General features: G+C 38.1%; 1 protein-coding gene across 1 annotated transcript in view; it reads left to right on the top strand.

The window, feature by feature from the left end:
• Window positions 1-15,397, top strand: part of TAF1B (TATA box binding protein (TBP)-associated factor, RNA polymerase I, B, 63kDa) — a 51,173-nt gene extending 35,776 nt beyond the window's left edge. The window contains exons 9-15 of the mRNA XM_009999235.1: window positions 2,390-2,537; window positions 4,595-4,772; window positions 5,071-5,117; window positions 8,991-9,081; window positions 9,539-9,609; window positions 11,563-11,788; window positions 15,205-15,397. Of these exons, the coding sequence (XP_009997537.1) occupies window positions 2,390-2,537; window positions 4,595-4,772; window positions 5,071-5,117; window positions 8,991-9,081; window positions 9,539-9,609; window positions 11,563-11,788; window positions 15,205-15,397 (954 nt within the window). The remainder of the gene's footprint in view (window positions 1-2,389; window positions 2,538-4,594; window positions 4,773-5,070; window positions 5,118-8,990; window positions 9,082-9,538; window positions 9,610-11,562; window positions 11,789-15,204) is intronic.
• Window positions 15,398-21,275: the final 5,878 nt, after the last annotated feature.

Below are 21,275 nucleotides of genomic sequence, written 5' to 3'. Positions count from 1 at the left end.
ACTACTAATTCAACTGCTTTTCATTAAAGGGAAAAACATATTTCCTTTATATCTAATAAGGAATAGTGTTTATGTAATGTTTTTCTTTGTGTTATCTGGGACTTCAGTATTTTCCAAATCCACTTGAGAGAAGTTGTGGATGATTCAGGTTTTATTCCAAGATCGTTTCAGTGTTCAATTTAGCACTGTTTCTTAAGAGGAATAGGAAGTACCTAGTCTTCTGTGGAAGTCTGGTAATGCGTGTTTTTCTTGTTTTTCAAGATAGTCCTGTAGCAGTCTAAGCCAGTTTTTAACACTGCTTAGAAGATATCATGAACATGATACAACTTCCTAACTGTTAGAAAAAGTTGCATGTGTAATAGTAATCGACAGCAGAACTGTTCATTTGCTTAAGCATGCGTTCACACAGTTAAGCAAGTCTGAACTGCAGACTGAGGGGAGAGAATTAAAAAAAAACACAAAAAGGAGATGTTGGCAATCAGTCAAGACAGTAAGATTTGAGCATTGGCTACATAGCTTATATTAAAATAGATCTAACCAAATTATTAAATAAAAACACATTGTTTCGGTCTTATTGTTGTAAACATGATTGCTCTGTTTTTAATCCGTTCTGTGAACAACAAGAAGCCTGAATTCACTGTTCAAGAAAGTTTTGAACCTGTGCACAAAGTGTAAGGCCCTGCTAGATTCCTATTAAAGGAAAGTACCATATGCACAAATTGACTTGATAAAATATGAATACATGATAAAGTGCTCTGCTGAGCTAGAACTACCAACCAAAGCAGAAAAAGCATTGCTATTTATATGTTTAAAATGGTAAAGGAGCCTGAACAACTGAAAGTTATCAGTTTAAGATGTAGATTCAAGTAATCATAAAAATACAGACAATTAAGAATGTTTAATAAAACAGTTCAGGTGGTAAGAAATGAGGGTCAAATCTTTCAGTCCTGCCAAGTTCATTATGAATGAACCTGTCAAAATCTATAAGTCATAGTCTCTTCTAAGAGGAAATCCTCAGTAGAAATTGAGAAAACTTTCTTCATGCAGTCAGTAGTTTTGAAAAGAGAATTGCAGATGTATTTTCATTAATAAATATGAAAATGTGGAGATTATTATTTTTTAAAGTAAATTATATTAAAGATTCTTTGGAAAGGTTCTAGAGAACATGCTGCTGAATGAGAACAGGGACATGGTCACAAAGACCAAGGAGAAGGCTAAGGTGATGAATGCTTTTTTTTGCCTCGATCTTTGCTGCTAAGAGTGGCTTTCAGCAATCCCAAGTCCTTGAAATCAGTGGGAAAGTCTAGGGGAAGGTAGTCTTAACCTTGGTGGAGAAGGAACAGGTTATGGAATATATAAACAAACTGGACTTATGAAGGTTCCTGGGCTGCGATGAGATGCTGCCACAAGTGCTGAGGGAACTGGCTGGTGTCATCACAAGGCTGCTGTCAATAATTTTTGGAAACTCATGGTGACTGGAGGTGTTTTTTGAGGACTAGCAGAAAGCAAATTCAAGGAGGTCAAGAAGGAGGATCTGGGGAGCTAAAGGCCTGTCAGCCTCGTATTGATCACATTCGTGTTGATAAAGATGATAAATACATACGTAAATATGTATTGTGGAATAATTGCAGGCACCAGCACATGCTGGGGGGCTGACCAGCTAGAAACCAGTTTTTCAGAAAAGGCTCTGGGAGTTCAGATGGACAAGATGCTGAGAAGATGAATGTGAGCCAGCAATGTGCCCTTGTGGCACAGACTACCAACAACATCCTGGGCTGCATTAGGCAGAGCATTTCCACCATATCAAGGAAGATGATCTGTCATCTCTCCTCATCACTGGTGAGACACATCTGGAGTGCTGGGCCCAGTTCTGGGCTTACCAGTACAAAGGACATAGGGACATAGTGGAGTGAGTCCAGTAAAGGCCATGAAGATCATAGAGTCACAGAATGATTTGGATGTGAAAGGACCTGAAAGATCATCTGGTTTCAATGTCCCTGCAGCGATTCCATATTGGAACCCAGCCAAGCGGGAGGTGTCCCTGCCCATGACAGGGGAGGTAGAACTAGGTCATAGAATCACAAAATGATTCTCTGATCTAGATTATCTTCATATCCCTTCCAACCCGAACCATTCTGACTCTATGAATTTTGAACCATCTGCAGACACACTTTGCAAGAAAAGTAGTGAAAGGTAGTGGGTTGATTGCAGGTCTGAAGCAACTTTCTCTTTGTTCCTTACATACTTCATGGGCTTTAAAACTAGCATGTTTCTCTTGCATGTGTGTTTAGTCATAAATAATACAGCACTTAACTTTGATAACTTATTTTAAATAATTAACAAATACGGTAATGGAGCAAATGTATAACACCCTCTAACTGTCTTTCAGTCATGGCCTGGATATGAAGAAGTCTACAACAAAATGCTTGAGCTTGCAGCATTTTTAGACCTGCCTCGTTTTCCAGATATAACAGACAGCTGCTTTCTTCATCCAGACATGTTGTGCATGAAGTACTTGATGGAAGCTAATTTACCTGGTAAATATTTTCCCAAACCCAAACTGATAAAATTTATTAAACTCCAGCAAAAAACTTGTGTTACTACTTTAAAAGTGCCTAGTCTTTTCCTTCTAATTTATACCCTTTTAAGCTTAACCTGAAAGATAATTTCTATAGAAAGCACCTTCATCAAACATTTAGAGTATGTATTATAGGCCCAGATATGCAGGGGCACTGTGATGTTGGCTCTCTAAGGCTGTGGAGTGGATACTTCATTTCAGATTTTTCAGTATCCCTGTGAACTAAGAGGCTTTAGTTGAATTTACGTGGTTTATTAACTTTAGCTAAATGATTCATGAAGGTGGGACCTGACTGCTTAGCACTGGAGTTGTCGCATGCATAATATTGACTCGTAGTCTGTGTTATTGCTTATTAGCATTAATTTTAATATTAACAAGCAATGCTGTTTAACAAATCAGCTGCTTTCTCACTTGATTCCCAATTTACTTTTTAAATCATATATTGCATAAATATTGCATGTTTTTGTTTGTCCTAAAATTAAGTCTTGAATATTGAATTTTCGAAGAAAGACCTTAGTCCTAGTATGTGAACTGTTGAGCTACCATACTTTCTATCTATCACTGAAGATGAGTTATACAAATAGCCTGTATATATATATATATATAGGGGTTTTTTCCTCAAAGTATTCAAAAAAATAATAGTTTGGGGGGTTTTATTAGCTTATTTTGTGATTAGTTACATTGACTAAAGCTACTTGGCTTTTCTGTTTACTCATAGTTGAATGAAGAGAAGATAACTAACAGACTTCGTGCTAAAATTTCAGAGTAGAAGTTCTGATTTTTTAGTTTTACAACAATGTTGTGATCCTACAGAGGATCACATTCTTTTTCAGATTTTGAAGTATCATTTACATCAGAGAAAAAGCTAGAAATTCAGCTTTTTCCATTTTATTACAGAGAAATAAAAAGCTAAGTCCTCTTTGAAAATCACTGTAAAAGAAGAAAATACCATCCTTTACTTTTTCCTTGCAACGAAGCTTTCTATCATGTAGAAGCATTTTTTTAATGAATTGCAAAAGGATTACTGTTGTTGTCTAACAACTCTTAAAAAAACAATGAAGCAGTGAATTGGCAGTATTTCTTAGGACACTAAATACTAATTAAAAGGTCATTTTAAGTATGTGAAATAATGGGAAATATACTGACAGTATTTATAAGAAAAATTGGTTTCCAGATTTTGTTTAACTTTTACTGTTGTGTACAAGAGGACTAAAACAGAGTTCCTACTGAGCTCTTTGTAAGCAGCAAGAGACTACGAAGTATAGCTGGGTTAAGATTGCACTTAGTCATACATTGCTAACCTTTGTGGAATCTGGTGGTGATGTAATCAAGCCCTGTCTTTCTTGCTGAACAGGAAAGGTGAGAAATTTGGAGGATTTGTATCTGTGAAAAATAAGCATAGAGTAAGAAGAGACTGTATAGATATCCAACTGCTGCTTTTGGAGCTGTAGCTGTATCTTTTTGACACAACAGGGCAGTGCCCGTGGTAACCTCGGCTGGGACTGGCTGTGCCTCAGCAGCCACCACTGCCCGGCCATGCTGGGCTGCTGCTCATACCCAACCAGCTTCTTCAAAATTAGCCCAGTTCCTCTTTGCAGTGCTGAATCCAGCCTCAACTGTGTATTTAGTCAACATGCAGGAAACACGTTTGTGACAAGTTTTTGGCTTTTGGGGTCTTTTGGAAATATATTTCTGTAGATTTCAGATATGCTTTCCCACAATGGTGTTCAGGATGGTCTGACAGCATCATTCAAGTAACATCAAAACACTGTTTTAAATATTATTTATTTTTTTTCCATGTGAATATATAATAAATCATAACCGTTTTCCATGTAAGCACAGTGAAGATTGTCTAAAATACCAAAAAAATACTTTTCAGCCTCAAAAAAATTGCTGTCTAGTGGTCCTAAAAGAAATAATAATTGTTTTCTTTGAATGACCAACATATTTGCACTGTAAAAGTAATTCTAGCTTGTCTGAACATACTCATTAGATATTTTTGTTTACATTAATCAGATGAATTGCATAATTGGACTCGTCGGGTGGTGAAAAAGACCTCTATTGGAGAAGCGGATTTCCTGACTCTTGTGCCTGGAAATAAGTCAACAAGAAAAGTGAAATATGATGTTCTTGCTGTAGCAGTTATTGTAGTAGTGCTCAAATTACTGTTTTTGTTAGATGACCACTATGAATGGTAAGTGTACAGGCAAATCAGTAGCAAAGCCTAAATTTCAAATACTGCAAATTATTGCCTTGGATCATTCTTTCTTTAGTGATAGTAAATCTGCAGTACTTGAATTTTGACTAAGTTTAGTAGTACGGAACATATAGACTTGAGGGCATGTTAGACATTAAATGTTACTTATTTAAAAAAATGTCAGTTTGAATCTGAAACTTGGAATGAAAATTTGGTTTCATTTTTGTCAGTCGTATTTGAACTTTGTGTGAAAAGTGTAGTATTTGAATCTGCAAAATAAGTTTACTTTTTTCAGGTTACTGTCAAACTTTGCCAAGGAACAAAATAAAAATAACAAAGAAGGTACGTAAATATTCCAGTAGAAGCAGGTTTACGGATTTTGTAAACGAAATAACTTTGTAATAAGGCTTAGAAAGATTTGTCTTAATGAGCATTAAAATATGTTTTTGTCATTTATTCCTTTAGGGCAAATTTATATTCAAAGAAAACAGTAGATCCTGTTCACAAAAAGTTGTCTCAGTTTACCTGCATAATTGTTATTGTAGTGGGGAGGGGAATTTTGTACCCATTTTGCTGGGTACCTTTCTGCTTTTTCCCTGTGCACGTTTGCCTCTTGTTTTAGAATTCTATGCATGGTAGGTGAAGATGAGTGGGTGCACAGTAAAGAGGGAATGCACTTTGATCGTAAATAGCAGATACTTATTAGGGGCATCAAACCACATTTATGATAAAATCCGAACTTGTTTAGTCTTGTTAGATAAAATGTCTTAGTGTGTAACATATTTCAGATGTAATCTAATTTCTCAGTCCAAATAATCCTGAGAGAGTGTGGAAAAGCTAGCAGCAATTAAGATGGAGAAGATAATGGTGTGAACATGGTTCTTTGAGGGCAGAACGACCAAATCAAAGATTAGAAGTCGTCAGGAAGATGTTCCATGGCCTGGTTTAGATCCCAGTTCAAGATAAGATCAAATGTGTGTTACAGATGTTAATCTTCTAAGCCTTCTATCCAGTTTGGAGTCCATTTTGACCCCTCTATTACTTTATAAAAACTTAAGTGAATAATTGGTGTTAGCCATGCATGAGTACAGTTAACTGCTGTATCTAGAGATAGTCATCACGGTTAACTAAAACCAGTAATTCTCATTTTCAAGTGGATACACAAACTTGTAATTACAAACATGTAATACCCACCTCTGGGTATTCTTCAGCTTCCAGTTATTTTCAGTGGTTTGTTTGGCTAGTAGCCCCCAAGGGATCTCTCTTTGCAACACTTATCTTCTAAGGTAGGAGACCAGACGTCTCAAGTGGAGACACAACCTCTTAAGCATTCATATTTAATAATGCTTTTTTTTTAACTCCAAGAAAGCATGATGGAAAGTGGATTCTCATCACCAAATGGGGAAGAGGTTTAACTGGGGCAGACTCCAGGAGGATGACCGTTAGGCAGAGATCTGAGCAGTGTTGAGATGTGTATGTTGCAGTTTCATATTTAACCTCTGTCCTTGTGGAGCCAGCTGGGAGATGAGACTGGAACTAACCTTTCCCTGCTGCAGGAAGCATACAGCTATCTGCTTACTGGAAAGTTTTCTTTTTCTCTCCTCTCCCTCTCCCTCTCCCTCTCCCTCTCCTCTCTTCTTTTTTTTTTTCTTTTTTCTTTTTCCTTTTTTTTGTTACAGTGATTTTATACAGCTGTTGGCATCTTCCTGCTCCTCCTCTTAACTCAGGATTTGTAAGGAGGGTCTCTTTTCAGGAAGGCAGCTGGTTTTCCCCATTCCCTTCACTTAATTAGTATTTGAGCTTACACTACAAAAGATGTCACAAGTCACATGGGGCTCTCCACGTTGAGAAGTCATCTGCATTAGAGGTCTACAGGGAAAACGAATGATGCTTAGATGCTGCTCAATGGTCAGGGTTTACAATGTGCAGCCAGCTAGTGTCTGCTGGATTTTGTAGCGCTTTGATCTTATAGTGGCCTTCCAGTACCTGGAGGGGCTACAGGAAATCTGGAGAGGGACTTTTTGCAAGGCCATGGAGTGATAGGACAAAGGGTAATGGTTTCAAATCATTTCAAAACTCTTTCAGAGGGGAGATTTAGATTAGATATCAGGAAGAAATTATTTCCAGTGAGGGTGGTGAGATGGTGGCACAGGTTGCCCAGAGAAATTGTGGCTGCTCTGTCCTTGGAATTGTTTAAGGTCAGGTTGGATGGAGCTTGGAGCAACCTGGTCTAGTGGGAAGTGTCCCTGCCTATGGCAGAGGGGTTGGAACTAGATGATCTTTAAGGTTCTTTCCAACCCAAGCCATTCTGTGATCATTTTGGATCTTATTTTTATTCTTTTGCATTTCTCTTGAAAACTTGAAGTACATAATAGTGACAAGAATAGAAGTTGTGCAACTGCTTACAAGCTGAGGCTCAGAGCCATGAATGTCTGTCTGTCTGTCTGAATGAGGTTTCTCACTTAACAAGTCTCATTGCTCTTGCGAATTAACAGCTCATTCTTCGCCCACATTTTTATTTTAAAATCCACCAGTGCAGTGATCTATGTGCTCTGTGATGTCCCTGTCCTTAAAATGTTGCAGTGACAGTGAGCAGTTGTGCAGAGGAGCTCATGTGAGAATTTCTGTTAGAGCACTGATTAATGCCAGAGCTCAAAACTGCCTCTGGCATTTTCTCAAAGCTAGCATGCTGAAATGAATAATGGTTAATACTGAATTTTAAAGATACAGTTTATGTTGCCTCCATTCTCAACTTCACCATCCTTTCTCTAGTCTTTTTTTCCTTTTTTTTAAATTAAAAAATATTTCAGCTTCTATAGTTGTTCAAGACAGACTGGAAGTCTACAGCTAGGTAGATGTAGTTACCTGGTGTATTTGTGTATGTTCGATGAGCTGCACACATACACAATACTGTTTATGTTCAAATAGAACATATGATTGAGATGTATATATGTATGTGTATCACTGAGCTGCATATTTTCCAGTCAGATCAGCTATATGAACATCAGACTAGCAGTACTGGCCAGGTAAACAGTTATTACAGTGTAGCATGATGTCTCTGGCAGTAGTTTTACTTGTGACAGGTGCTTAATCATTCATAGGAAGTTTAATAAAAATTTCTGCCTCTTCCCTCCCAGCACTTCAGGGGTACTTACTTAAACCTCTGGGTTTAAGGAGTTCATAAAAGCAGTTGTATCCACACCTTTCAATTTTAAGAACTACTCAAGGTAGAACTACTTTAAGTGCATCCATATTTCTAGCATCTCACATATCCTGTGGTGGGATAACTTGAATAGCAAAAATGCAGATAATACAAAAGATATATAAGCTTGATTATAAGAGCAGTACATTCACCTTCAAAACAGTTTTAAGCAGCTAGCTGGCAAAACTAAGCATGATGCAAGCATTGCATGCAGTGCAGCTGGGGTGAAGGGAAATGCAAAGCCTGGTTAATTCCAAATGCAGATAATACACCCAGAGGTAATAAGAGTTGATTATATTTTAAATATATAAATCTAAAGTGTAGTTCTGTTTGAAATTGTTATACTTACTGTATGTACCCAGTTGGTCTCCTTCAGTCCTGTGCCTCTTTGAAGCGTGGACCATAAATGTGCTGCTGGAATGCCCATATGCCTTCATGTTTTTGCATGTGCTGATAAATTTTTGTTCATGTATCTGTGAGTGAAGTTCCTGTGCTGAAAAACATGGGAGGCTGATATGAAGTGAACACAATTGTCTGTCTTTCCAACCCTGTAAGGTTTGATGGGTGGTAGGATAGTGCGGAGTTGGAATTGTTTGAAATTTCACATATGGGTTTGCTTGCTTAAACCTAAGCTTGCTGTATAATTCCGTGAATCCCATGAAGTCAGCTTTCAGACAGGTGAAACTGTGATGATCTAGTTCATTTGGTAGAGGAGGGAAAATTTCAGACTTAACTTTCAGACAGAAGAGAAAAGTTTTGAATTGTGCTAAATCTATGAAATCTATTCCAAGCTAAGGGGCTTCTTTGCGCTTCTTACGATGCCCTGTTCTTTCACTGTATTTCTCTTTCTTAAAGAATTGTTAGATTAAGTATGTTTTCTTTAAGCACACATCATTCAGAGTAGATTTCGTTACAGGTGGAAGACACAGGGTCTAACTGTGTTGAGACCACCTTTTGTGTACTACACATTCCTTTCACTTCTTCCCAACATAAAATGTGTATTTGTTATTCAGGAGGTCCGTATTTTGAGTTCAAAAAGTGGTACAAGGTTATAAAATGTTCCTTGGATGTGGAGCAAAAGAAATTGGATGAAGAAAGAGCCAAGTAAGAGGTTTTTAAGTACTTTTTCTTTTTTAAAGTAGACAGCTTTACATGAAATCCTGACCCCCACAGACATTAAAAAGGTTTGAAATTTGCTCCACATTCTCATCCAGCAACTTTGGGTGAACAGAGTGATTAAATCCCTATCTTAATTTTCTATTTACACTTGTAATATTTACCCAGCCTATTAATTAAATGCTCACTTTCTGTGACAAGTAGCTTATACAGCTAAATAATTAACTGATTACAGTAAATCTAGGCTTATATGCCTTTGTTTGTCTATTCTGAAAAAAGGCTCCATAGATGTTTTGGAGAGCCAGATGCTTCTAATAGCACTAATGATTACATTATTTTGATGTTATTGTAATATGTCTAGCAATATTTGTAAGAAATTACTATTATTTTACATGTTTGGTCCAGCTTTCTCTTTCCTGACAGTTCTAATGTTTCTTGTGAGTAGGTATCTGTGGAGGTGTGAAAAGCCACTGTTTTATTCAGCCAAGAATAAAGCTAGAGTTCTCAAGAGAAGACGTGAGTAAACTTTGCCTCTTCCCAGCAAGGCACAAACCTGCTCCAACTTTTCCCATCATAAAAAATCTGAAGTCCTAGCTATGATAACATTTACATGTTAAAATACTTTCTCTTCTCACTTTCATCTCTGGGTACAATTTATGTAGTACTATTTTACAACCTGTGGCTGGAATTCTTCAGACATTTTCCTCATGCCTAACTGAAACTGCCTGTGCTAGTCTTCATAATGACCTACTGAAACTCATCTCAGAATGAGTACTCTGTCTTCATCTTCACTGGTTTGTCAGCTGCCTTCACATAACTGTGATCTCTGTGAATTGTTGTTGATCTTCCATAGCTTTCCTGCCCCTTTTCTTCTTTACTGTCATGTATCCTTTGGTGTGGATATCCCAGTATGTCTTTGGTAGATGTTGCATGGCCCTCTTCTCTCCCACCCCTCTTAGCTCTAGAAGTACTTATAATAAATTACAGGGTTTTACGTTGACATAAAAGCAAATAAAACAACAAAAACTCCACTTACCTGTGGAAATATGGAAAAACATAATTTTATTCAACTAAATTAGATCTTAAGTTTTTCATTCTATGTTTAATAGCATCTAGTGAGCAGCATATATTTTGAGTGAGATATTAAGTGTGGTAAGTGACATATTTCCCTTCATGTACTCTTCTATTTTCTGAAAGTGGTTCAGGGATTTCTAAACAAGTTGGTTTGTATAATTCATGTTGGATTTCTCTTTTAGGAATGCAACTCATCTTTTTTGAGTGTTCTTACTCTTCAAAATTTGGTAAGGGGGGTAATTCTGCAGTCAAGTCATGTTCCATGAAAAAACATGTTTATTTTGAGCTGATCATTTTTTTCAGATGCGCTTTAGTTCCTCCCTCTGTAAGAAAAAGTGATTACTGAATTCTCTTCTATCTCTGCTTCTCTTTGAGCTAGATGATGACAACTTAGTTTATGGAGCTTCACCAGTAGCTGTTGCAAGCAGGAATATCACATACTGCCATTGTACCTGGGCAAGATTCTTCTTAAACCAAATGCAAAATGATAGAGGCAAAGAGTGCTCTAGGACACTTACATGCCAGATACAGGTTTTCAGAAACTTTTCTCAGCCTTTGTTTTTGATGGTAGATTTTAGTGTCCAAGTTTAGCTTCCTGGTCTTTGGATTATTTTAGGATGTCTCTTCTGCTTTTTTTTTCCTCCCCAGTTTATGAATGAGTTTATTCAGATACAGGTGACAAAAAGAAGTTGAAGCTCCAAAAAAAGTGGGTTTTAATCTGCTTTAACCTGGGCACACAAGGCTTAGGCAGTCATATTGTGTGGGCTGATCTATCATCATTACCTTCTTTTCCTTTTCAGCCTCAGTAACTTATGAAAGGTCTTTCACTAGCAGTGGGGAAAAGTGGGGGTTTTGTTGGTTTTTTAGGGTTTTTTTTCCCCAGTTGAAATATGCACTGTGAAAAACTTAACCTTAAATCCCTATGTGGGAGAAACCAGACTTCGTTAATTCTGATACACAGGAAATGACTTAAAAAATCTTAACCAGTCTGAGTGATAGCTTACAACCAGGTAAACATAGTGAAAGGCATGCTGGCATGTGTTCTCTGTCAGAACAAAAATACCACCAGTATCAAATGGATTTTACAGGTTTTACTTGGAGAATGATTTTGGAGTACCTCAGTATTAATATAACCAGGTATGAAGGACATATAATTTTGAATTTTCTTTCAAAGTTTTCCCCTAAAACATATGACAGAGTTGAATTTTAGATGGAATGCAGGAGAGAATATACAGACTTTCAAGGTTGCTCAGTATTCCATACAAAGATTTAAATAAATTAATAATATTTTATTTTTTTTTAAGGCACAAATACCGTTTATTTCCTGTGTTCATCACCTGAAACAGTTTTAGTACTTAATAATTTGCATTGGTGTTTTTTTTTCTATTTGCACAGAAATCGTTGTGAATTTACAAAATCAGTTTGGCAAGCTGTCTGGTTCAGTGCAACCTGCTGAAAAGCCACGTCCTTCAAGTTTTCAGTTAACCTGGTCTGAAGAAAACACAGATGGGAGTTGTTTTCACGGGCATAGCCTGAAGGGAATTTTGCAAGAAAAATGTGGTTTACTTACAGCTATGAATCCTGACTATTGGCTGTGCACAGTTAAACTATGTACAGAGAAGTAAGTATTCAAATTTTTGTAAAATTTTGAGAAGTTCCCCTAAAAGTGAAGTGCCATATAGATATTTTTACAAATTACAACTGTGGGGTGTGTACACAGCTGTGTATTCACATATAGTTAAAATCGGTTCTAGAAAGGGGTGTGTGTGAAATAGTCTTGGGTTGGGAGTAGACAAAATGTAATTTGAAGAGTGATCAAAGTGAGCTTTTGAGAAGAGAAGAGATGAGACAAAATCAACAACTAGAGTCACCTGGCAAGAGTAGCAGCTAGATACAAATATTCACTTCCGTCTTCATAGTATTTCAGAGAAAAACTTGCACCACAGCTCTCCAGAGTATGGGAAAACAGTTCCATTCCTCTTTCCTCTGGACTCCAGAAAAGCAAAGGACATTATTATTTTTTTATTACTGTCCTTCTTTTGTGTTGGCCTTAATCAAAGTTAAAATCAGCAGAGTTCACATAAGCCAACAATTAATACCTCCAGAACCTATTTTTAAAAGAATAATTATGAGTGAATAGGACTCTATCACTTTTTCATCTAAGTATAGCAGCAACCCAAAGTTGTATTTTTTTGCAAACAGAAAAAAGGAAGACATTGCTTCTACTGGAAAAGCAAAACAAGACCATGGTTTATACTATTAAGGAAGTTTAGTTTCTCCACCAGAGAACTCTGCCCAAATTGTGACTTCACAAGTGAAAGGGATTATTTTTTTTTTCCCAATTAACAGCATATCAAAACAGTCATACTATTTGTTAGTAAAATAGTTTTCTTTAAAGGACCTAGGTAGCAAAGAGAATGATAGCCCAGCTAACCCAGCCTTGTACAAAGTTGTAGAGATATTTCAGTATCTGCCTGGTTTGGGTTGAACTCTTCACTCTTCCTCTAGTATCTTCTCTCCTTGCATAAAATTCTGCAAAAATTGGTGAGTTTTCTATTTGGTGGGTGCTGGCAGAGAATAATGCCCAGAGACAGAAGGCAAAACCCCTGCTAAGATGAGGGAGTGTAGGAGTTCAGCAGCATTTACTCCAAGGAACTGGAAATATCTAAAATAGTGTTTCTCACAAACTCCCTTGAAGGTGTAGATAAGGCTTCTTAATCATACACTAGATTTTGGTTCTGCCATTGTTTGTATCTTGAAATCCTAATTCAGAAAATGAATGTACTGATGGGTATCAGTGAAAAAGATGGACTTTGGAGATGGATTGGATTCTCCTGAATTTCTCATGTGTGCAATTGGAGGATGTTTTTTGGAAAAGAGGTTGGGGTGCACTAATGTGAAATGAGATTTCATTAGTCCATTGAATAACATCTTCAATCTTTGTCTGGCGTGTGCTTCTAAACGTCATGCTTAAGAGAGCAACAGCCCCTACAAAATCTTAGTGATACGTTCCTGATTTTTAAAACATAAAACATTCCTCTTGAAAATAACTGTCTTTCAATAGATTTGTTTGCTTATCTTTATTTTCTTTTTCACATTACCTTTCACATATCCTCCGTGACAGAAATGGATTGGAATAATGTAAACACAGTGTTATATTACAAGAGCTTTGGTTGCATGGATTCATTCTTTTGTATGAATAAGGAGCTTTTTTTTCTTTTTGGAAGGGAGGAGAGGTAATAATCCCTTCACCACAAATTTGCGTAAATCTTATGTACACACTGAATGAGTGGAGATTTCAGTGTATGTTTGTGTGAATAATCTTTCATGCAAAGTCTGTTTTTAAGCCTACATTTTCATATGTAATATATTAAAATGTTAATGGCAAACTGTCATAGCCTTCATGGAACAAGATTTGAATTTAAATTCTTACCGGTTAAATTTCCCATTATATCATTTGCAATGCAAGTAGTTAATTATACATCTGACACTTACTTAACTTTGGAAAACATCATCTACTCCCTCAGATATGAGGTTTTGTTCTATGCAAGTGTGTGTAGGTATAATAGATCTCAAAACAAACCTACAAATTCTCTAAAATTCAGTGTGATCTATCTGGGACTGCTGAAATGCTTTAATGCTAGGACTAAGGTGTGATTTAAGTCTGGGGAGAAAGCTGGCTTGGCAAAATGCTTTTACATTTTCAAACTTCCAATTTCAAAATTAATTTAGAAAATTTCTTTGGCATAGAAGTCTTTAGGTGACACATGATGATGTATTACAATATGTGAAAAATGTTGAGAAAAATAGATTTTCTTATTACATCTAAATTTATAACCACTTTGGAATTTTTTTAGCTCTTCAGAGATGTTCTTAGGGTAAATAGCACAAAATGAGGCAAAAATATCTGTGCATTTAGGTACTCCTTTCAAAAGTGTAGCTCCTGTTAATCAAATAGGTGCTTTACAATATTGAAGTAACGTGCATTTGCCTCAGAATATACAATATCACTCCCCTGCCTTCCCCTCAGTGAAAACTGAGCTTTGACACCTAAGTTGCTATAAGAGCCATAACTGCTGAATCTCAGGACTAAGACTAGGACATAGCAACATGTCTTCATTTGTATTGGCCCAAAAATGCAGATTTTGGTTCAACCAACATTTCTCAGTAAAGCTTGGATTTAGCAAACACATTGGGTTGTGGGGTCAATTCATTTGTTACGATGCTGCTGAAATGTCTGATTAAATCAGGTTTCTGAAGAAGTCACTGGCAGCTTTTGGGCAACATCAGGTAGGGCAAAAGATGGGACCTCCAGCATGAGAGACCTAGTTTCAGATTACCACTCTGCCAGACCTTGGGAGGCTTAAAACAATAATTTTGCTCCCCAGAGTGCACCTTGTGTGGCACTCTGGGATGAGTCCGTCTGTTCCTCCAGTTTGAGGTAAAATGTAAATGTCTGTTGGGCCAGAGGGAGAGAGCAAATGACTCTATAGTCTAGTAATTAGCACACCTGCCTGTAAATTGGGACAGACAGGTTCCAGTCCTTGTTCTGGTGAATATTTAAGACTGCTGCTCTGAATCAGACAGAGGGGAAATTTTAAACTCTGCTGCTCCACATCCGAGGGCAATATCTAGAAAGCTAGAAGATGCATAGGGCTTATACAGTGAAGAGCACCTAAATCCCCATAGGAATGTAAAAGATGTTCTGAAAATTGAGACAGCTAGATTTTATACTGCTTTAAACTTACCATTTTTAATAAGAATAAATTTGGGACTAACCAAGGACAGGGTATTTTTTCCACCCTAAATTGCTGAACTTACCATTTACTGTGCTATTCTGCAATCTACTTCAAGGTTTGACAGGAGTGGATGCCTTCACAGTATTTACGTTGCAGACCAGAATTGTGATTTATGCTGTTGGGAAAATGTAGAGTTTTCCTCTAATTATAATGGAATATAAACATGCTAGCTAAATAGTAACTAAATGCACTTGTAATTTAGGGCTTTTCCACCCCTCCCCCCCCCTTTTCTTTCCAGATTGTGTGGTCATCTGGCTCATTACAGAGAAGTGGACTTTCCACAGAGTTATCATTTTGTACTAAGATTGTTCTCTTTTCTTCTGAGGATACAGCCCTCTTATATCCATGACGAGGTGTGTATGATAGAACACAAACTTTTTAATAAAAAACTCTCTAAAAAGCCAAAATACAACGCAGTCCTAAGGAAGTAAAAAGCCCTGAAAATAATAGTATTAAAACCATATAAATAAATTGATTTGATCCCATATTGTGGTATTACATCTAAACTTACACTAATCCTTTTGCCTGCATGGAAGCTTTCTGTTAAGATGGTAGTGCTGAGATGTACTACTGTACTTTAGTTGTAGTGTCATTTTATCTATAATTTAAGCCACTGGTTTCCAGCTGGGAAAGTTACCAAGGAAACTGCTGATCACAATTTATTTCCTTCCTTGACTTCAGAGCCAACAAGAAGCTATGAAATTACCATTTTGGGGGCATAATTGTACATACCTTGAGTGTACCGGGCAGCACATTAGCATCTAATTACATTGTGAGATTGTTCAATTAAAAATGCTCTTTTTTTACCTACTCTTGTATGACTGAAAATCTTCTTCTAGTAAGTAATGTTTACTTTGTTTTGAAACAGTGTGTTAACAAATAAAAGGAGCACTTGGTTGATGTTTTCATTGTAGTGGATTTTTCAGTCATTGTTTCTAAACAGGCTGTTCTGAAGCAACTCTGGCACCATTTTCTGCATTTTTTTGCATGCTGTGTATCTGCCAGTCTGTTGTTATGCCTGAGCCTCCCTTTCAAGTTAACACCTTTCAGGTCCATATTCCACTCGAGGCTTCACAGATTTTGCAGTTATTTTTATACATGGAACTACCAATCCTTTCTCTTATGCAAAGGTAACTGCTAGGTCCTCCCATTATTCTTCTTTTGCAAAGCTACTGTCATTTCGGTTTCCTCTGACTGCTTGATAATCCAGCATTTTCAGCAGCTTGCACCTCAGCCATTCTACCAGTTTCTCATGCTCAGTCTTATTTATGTTTTTAAACTGTCCGAGACAACAGGTAAATTAAGTTGGGTGCTGCTGCTACATTAAAGACACCATAACATACATATGTTGAACAGGGATGTTGAGTAGATACCCAGATGAATAAAGCAGCTTTCAGTTGAATGAAATAAATTGAGCAACTCCCAACCATCAGTATGGAGTACAGAATTTGCCAGATCTATTTGCTCTTTCTAAGTATTATGACAAGGCTAAGACAAGAAATACGGAATCTGCAGGCTTTAAAAAACAGTAATAGCTTCCTTGCTGACCAAGGGCTTCAGTGACATGTAATTTGGGAAGGTAAACAGTTCAGTGAGTAGACTCTGAGTATGATGGAAGGGTTTAAAATCTGTTGTAGTTCAATCCATGAAGCTGTTGTCTAAAAACTGAGAACGGGCAGAAGACAGGAGAGGGAGGAAATGTGCTACCCTACCTGTCTGGGGTAAAGTAATTCAAGCACAGGTAGAGCAGACAGGACTATTAAGGGTAAGTTGTAATAGCTGCTTGGAAATACTGGCAAACCATGAGGCTTCATTGGCTCAGCAGAGGCAGGAGGCAATTAAGCATGGTGCCCTGACTTAAGGTGGAAGGAAAAACACAGTTTGGGTGAAAGATTCTACTCTTGCTGGTATTTCAAGTAGTTAGTGTAGAACAGGGATTTAGAGCAATGGTCCTATAAAGTGACTGTAGCATGCAAGTGGGAAGGCATAGCTTTATCCACAGAGAGCTAAACTGTGCTTATTAGGGGAAGAGGAAAGAGCAGACAGAGTTGTTACTTGTTGTATGTGTTAGAGATTTCATAAGTGAGTACAATTTAGTATGTCTAAATCTACTGCCACGTTGTGCTGGATACGTCAGACTTCTGACAAGATGTGTCTTGAACTGATGTTTACATTAATGGATTCCGAATACTCCAGTTTGAATCTCACCTTGTGCCTGGTGTTTGTTTTTTAAAATTAGTTATTATCTGTTTTGTCTGACCTCACCTGAGTGGATTGCTAAAGTTTCTAAATATTTGGTAAAATTATTCCTTGTTCTTGTTTTAGATGAGTATTTGGATCATTAAAAATCTACAGAGGTATAATACACAGTGTCAGTGTTTTTAACAGTGCTTGCTCAAGCACCTGAAAGTAGCTCATTCTTTTTACTATAATATCTGTTAAAGTTTTGAATTAACTATCTAAAAGACATCTTATTATACATCAAGGATTAATTTAATCCAGAAGTCTTTATTTGAAAGACTTACGCACTTAATTATAGGTACACCTTTCTTTTAAAACTACTGCAGTAGTAAAATCTGAGCTTCATAAATTAAAAATACTGTGCTCATTGTTACATTGTTACAAATGTAACAAAGCTGCCTTAGATGTTAGAACAAATTAAAGCTGTACTTTAATAAACTGGAATAAAGCTTGCAGTTAATCATCAAGAGCCATGTGCCTTCTGGACACATAGGTTAAGAGTCAGATTTAAAAGTAAAGGGTGTGCCCCTAAAATACTTAATGTTACTTCTACTCAGTTTAATCAATCAACACTTCTGTTGGAGTAATGATGTTTAAGAAGCTGACAAGCCACAAGAGTGCCTTATCTTCAGTGAAGTGCAGTTGAGTTCTCTTGGGACAACTACTTTGAGTCCAGTTAATATACCAGGGAGGAGGAGCCTTGCTGATTGAACAGCTAGCAGCTGGTGGGTAGCTGAAGGGGAAGGGTGTCTGCTACAACCCAGCAGTTGCAACCACCTCTTCTATCTACTTTTAAGTTACAGCTCCTTTCTGTAACTATTTGCTGAAAATGTCCAGGGAAAGCTCAGCTTTCTGAGACCTACTTTTTTGTACTTCTTTCCATGGAAATCTTAAAGAAAGAGACTCATTTGCTTTCTCTTCTTACTCTAAAAGTTGAATAAGAGTTCTTAAATATAGATGAAGCAAGTGTTTTGGTTTATTTTAGATTAAACTTTTAACACATGATATATTGAAAAGACAGAATACTTAAATAATTATTAATTTAGATAATAGCTTATCTGTTATTCTGAGACCTTGATGTACCTTCTAAAGTGAATTTACACTTCTTCCTAGTTTGTGTGTTGTATTTTAATGCACTGTTTTTTTCTTTCTTTAACAGTGCAGAAGTTATCTTGGTCTGTGAATCTTCCTAAATAATGCAACCTTTCTGTTGTTTCAGTGAAGAAATACGAGAGATTCTTCATTTTCTTTTGAAAAGTACAGCCTTCAGCAGAACTGGAATTTTACCTTACTAGTTTTTCTCTGCCTCTGTGAATCTGCAGTCTCAAATCAACTTAAGTCTCAGGCAAGCCTTTTTAAAATTTTTGCCATTTTCCAGACATGAAGGACAGATCACAAAATCCTAGGGGTTGGAAGAGACCTCAAAAGATCATCTAGTCCAGATGTTTGACTTTCTCCTGCACCTGTACATCCAGTAGTTTTAAAAGAACGGGAGTTGCATCTCCTGCCCCTAATAGTCTGTATGCGCTCAACAGTTCATACATTATCTTCAGGGCTAAACACAGAATGAAAAGGGGAATCTTCAGAGTGCCTGCAAGGTTGCATATAAGGATATTATTAGAAAAGCAAACTGTTTCTTTTCCTGTTCTGTATTTCACATATTATGCTTTCATTTCTTTCTTTGTTCCTTTTCTCCCCAGCTTTTTCTATCTCTTTCTCACATTTCCATTGCCACTTGTCTATTTCTTTCCCTCGTGCCTGCTTTCACCTCACTGCCTAGTGAGTTCATGAACCTCTGCCTGGGGTTTTCTCTCCCCTTTGCAGTCCTTTGATGCCCCCAGGCTAATTCTCAGGGTCAGTGGTCAACTTCAGGCTTACTTTTCCAGCTCTATAGTCAGCGGCCACAGCCCTGCTGCAGAAAAGCTTGCCTGAGTGTGCTGTGTAATGGAGGGAAACATAAGAGATTCACTGCTCTCTGCAGCCTGGCCCCCGCATTTTAGGGGTTCAGATTAAGTAGAAAGTATCTTGTTTTGACTCCCTGCTGTGAAATTGGTTGTACTGTTACAAACTTGATGCAACTTGCTTGTTTATTACACAGGTGTGAATGGCCAGTGCACGTAGATGATAATTATCAGGTATGAGATTTTAAAACATTATTTGTTAGGTAAGTCATAACAGTGGCTAATCCTCGTCCAGGATAATTCCCAGTTTCTCCAGATAGCGATGTCAAAAGACAGACTAGGAAGAGGTGCAAGCACGTTGAGTCAGTGCTCGGACAGATGGCTGGAAATGGTGCCCGAGTTTGGTGGTGTTCCTTACGTGTCTCGAGTGGGATTCATCTAAAAGGAAATGAACACAGGAAGAAGGGAAGGAGAATGCTGAAGGCAGGACCGAGGCAGAGGGCAAGGTAGAGGGAAGGACATGAGAGATGGAGGAGAGCAGTGAGGGTGAGGTGAAAGGGCTGAGCCACAGAAGACATTGGAACCAACACCAGCCAGTGCAGGGCAAGGGAAGTGCTGCCAGCATGCTGCCACATCAGGCTGGCATGGCTTGATGCCAGAGCCAAAGCTCTGCTTGGCTTTGTGCTTCTTGCCTGGTTTTGTTTAGCAATGAGGCAACCCAGTTAGTGACATCACAGAAATACGCCTGGTGTTACAGAGTCTAGATTGTGACCGGCAGATTACTCAGTGGTGTCACAATCCGATGTTTATATCATTGTCTCCTGAATGTGGAAGTGACTGCTACGTTGATTACTTAAGTTTTCATTGGCAGGTCAGGATATTAAGAGAAGTCATCCCTCCTGCAGACAGAACAGCTTTGATTTATTTGGAATAAAAGAATGGTCAATTCTAGTTAAGTAGTAATACCAAGCGTGGCACACGACTAAGATTGTAGCAGTTTGGTTGCAGTGCAAGCCTGTGGCTGAACTTCAGCACGTACTGCATCTGGGTCACTACAGGGTGGCATTCTATCTTGTTGTTAAGGAAAAGCATGCACGTGTGCCAAAAAGCAGTGAGTGTGTCTGCCCGTCTTAGAATTCTGTGAACAGAGCTGGGGAGCATGAGCAGTGGGTAACACCTGAGAAAGTTAGCAGTCCTTCCCAAAACTTGCCATTTTAAGCTGGTTTTATAATTTGTATTGGAAACAAGGGGAGCTGGACTTGTTTGGAGTAAAGCAGCTTTCTCACATCTTAATACATTGACAGTAATTTTTTTCATATGTGAGAGTGTGTAAGTTTTCTTCTATGTAATCTCGACTTAGACTTGTTTTTTAATGGGTTAAAAATACAGGACACTTTATGGCATGTCATAAAGAACAATTCACATCACTTCAGTTTGTAGAGCAAGATCCTACTTCAGTAATTATATTTATCTTTTGCCATCCTGATGGCAATGTTTGCAGATCCAAGCAAAGCATCTTGTTTCAGGAACGCTAGTTGTAATCCAGTCAGAGGATATTAAGCAACTTCCAGGATTAGACCTTTAGTGAAAGTTTGTTCTCTTTACTTTTCTGTTCCCTTCGGTTGGCTGCTTGAATTGTCCTTCTGTAGTTTTGCACTGGAGTATGTCCTGTACAAACGGGAAAGATATTTTGACCTAGAAGGAGAGACCTCTGATGAGTGTGCACACTTTTAAATTGCAGCAGCTATCCGAAGAATCTTGAGATACGATCGATAGCATCGTTGCTCTGCGGGTTTGATTCAACTCGTTACTTAAACGAGCAACCTCCCACCATTGTTTCTCAAGAAGAAACTTCGGCTCTTTCTGATTTAACGTCGTGTGCGCCACTTTGGATGTTCGGGTGCGTTTGTCGTCTTGCTGCCGTCAGACCCGAGGGCTGGGATGCGTTTCCCGCAGCCAGTCCATCGCAGACCTCCCGCGGGGTGCGGGGGGCGGGACAGAGCTCACGCTCCCCCGACAGTGGGCTTGGCACGGGGAAAAACGTGACGTGGGTGGGAGAGGGGGAAGGGAAGCCCGTGTTTATTGCTCGGCAGAGCCCGGGGTGTCTCCCGCGCGCCCCACGCCGTGAGTCCTTCACCCAGGGCCGGGGCCGCGGCGGGAGCGGGAC

Source organism: Chaetura pelagica, unplaced genomic scaffold (genome assembly GCF_000747805.2).
Source record: "Chaetura pelagica isolate M959 unplaced genomic scaffold, ChaPel_1.0 scaffold90, whole genome shotgun sequence".
Classification (NCBI taxonomy): domain Eukaryota; kingdom Metazoa; phylum Chordata; class Aves; order Apodiformes; family Apodidae; genus Chaetura; species Chaetura pelagica.
Note: the sequence above shows the minus strand (reverse complement) of the source record. Positions and strands in the feature narration are given on the sequence as shown.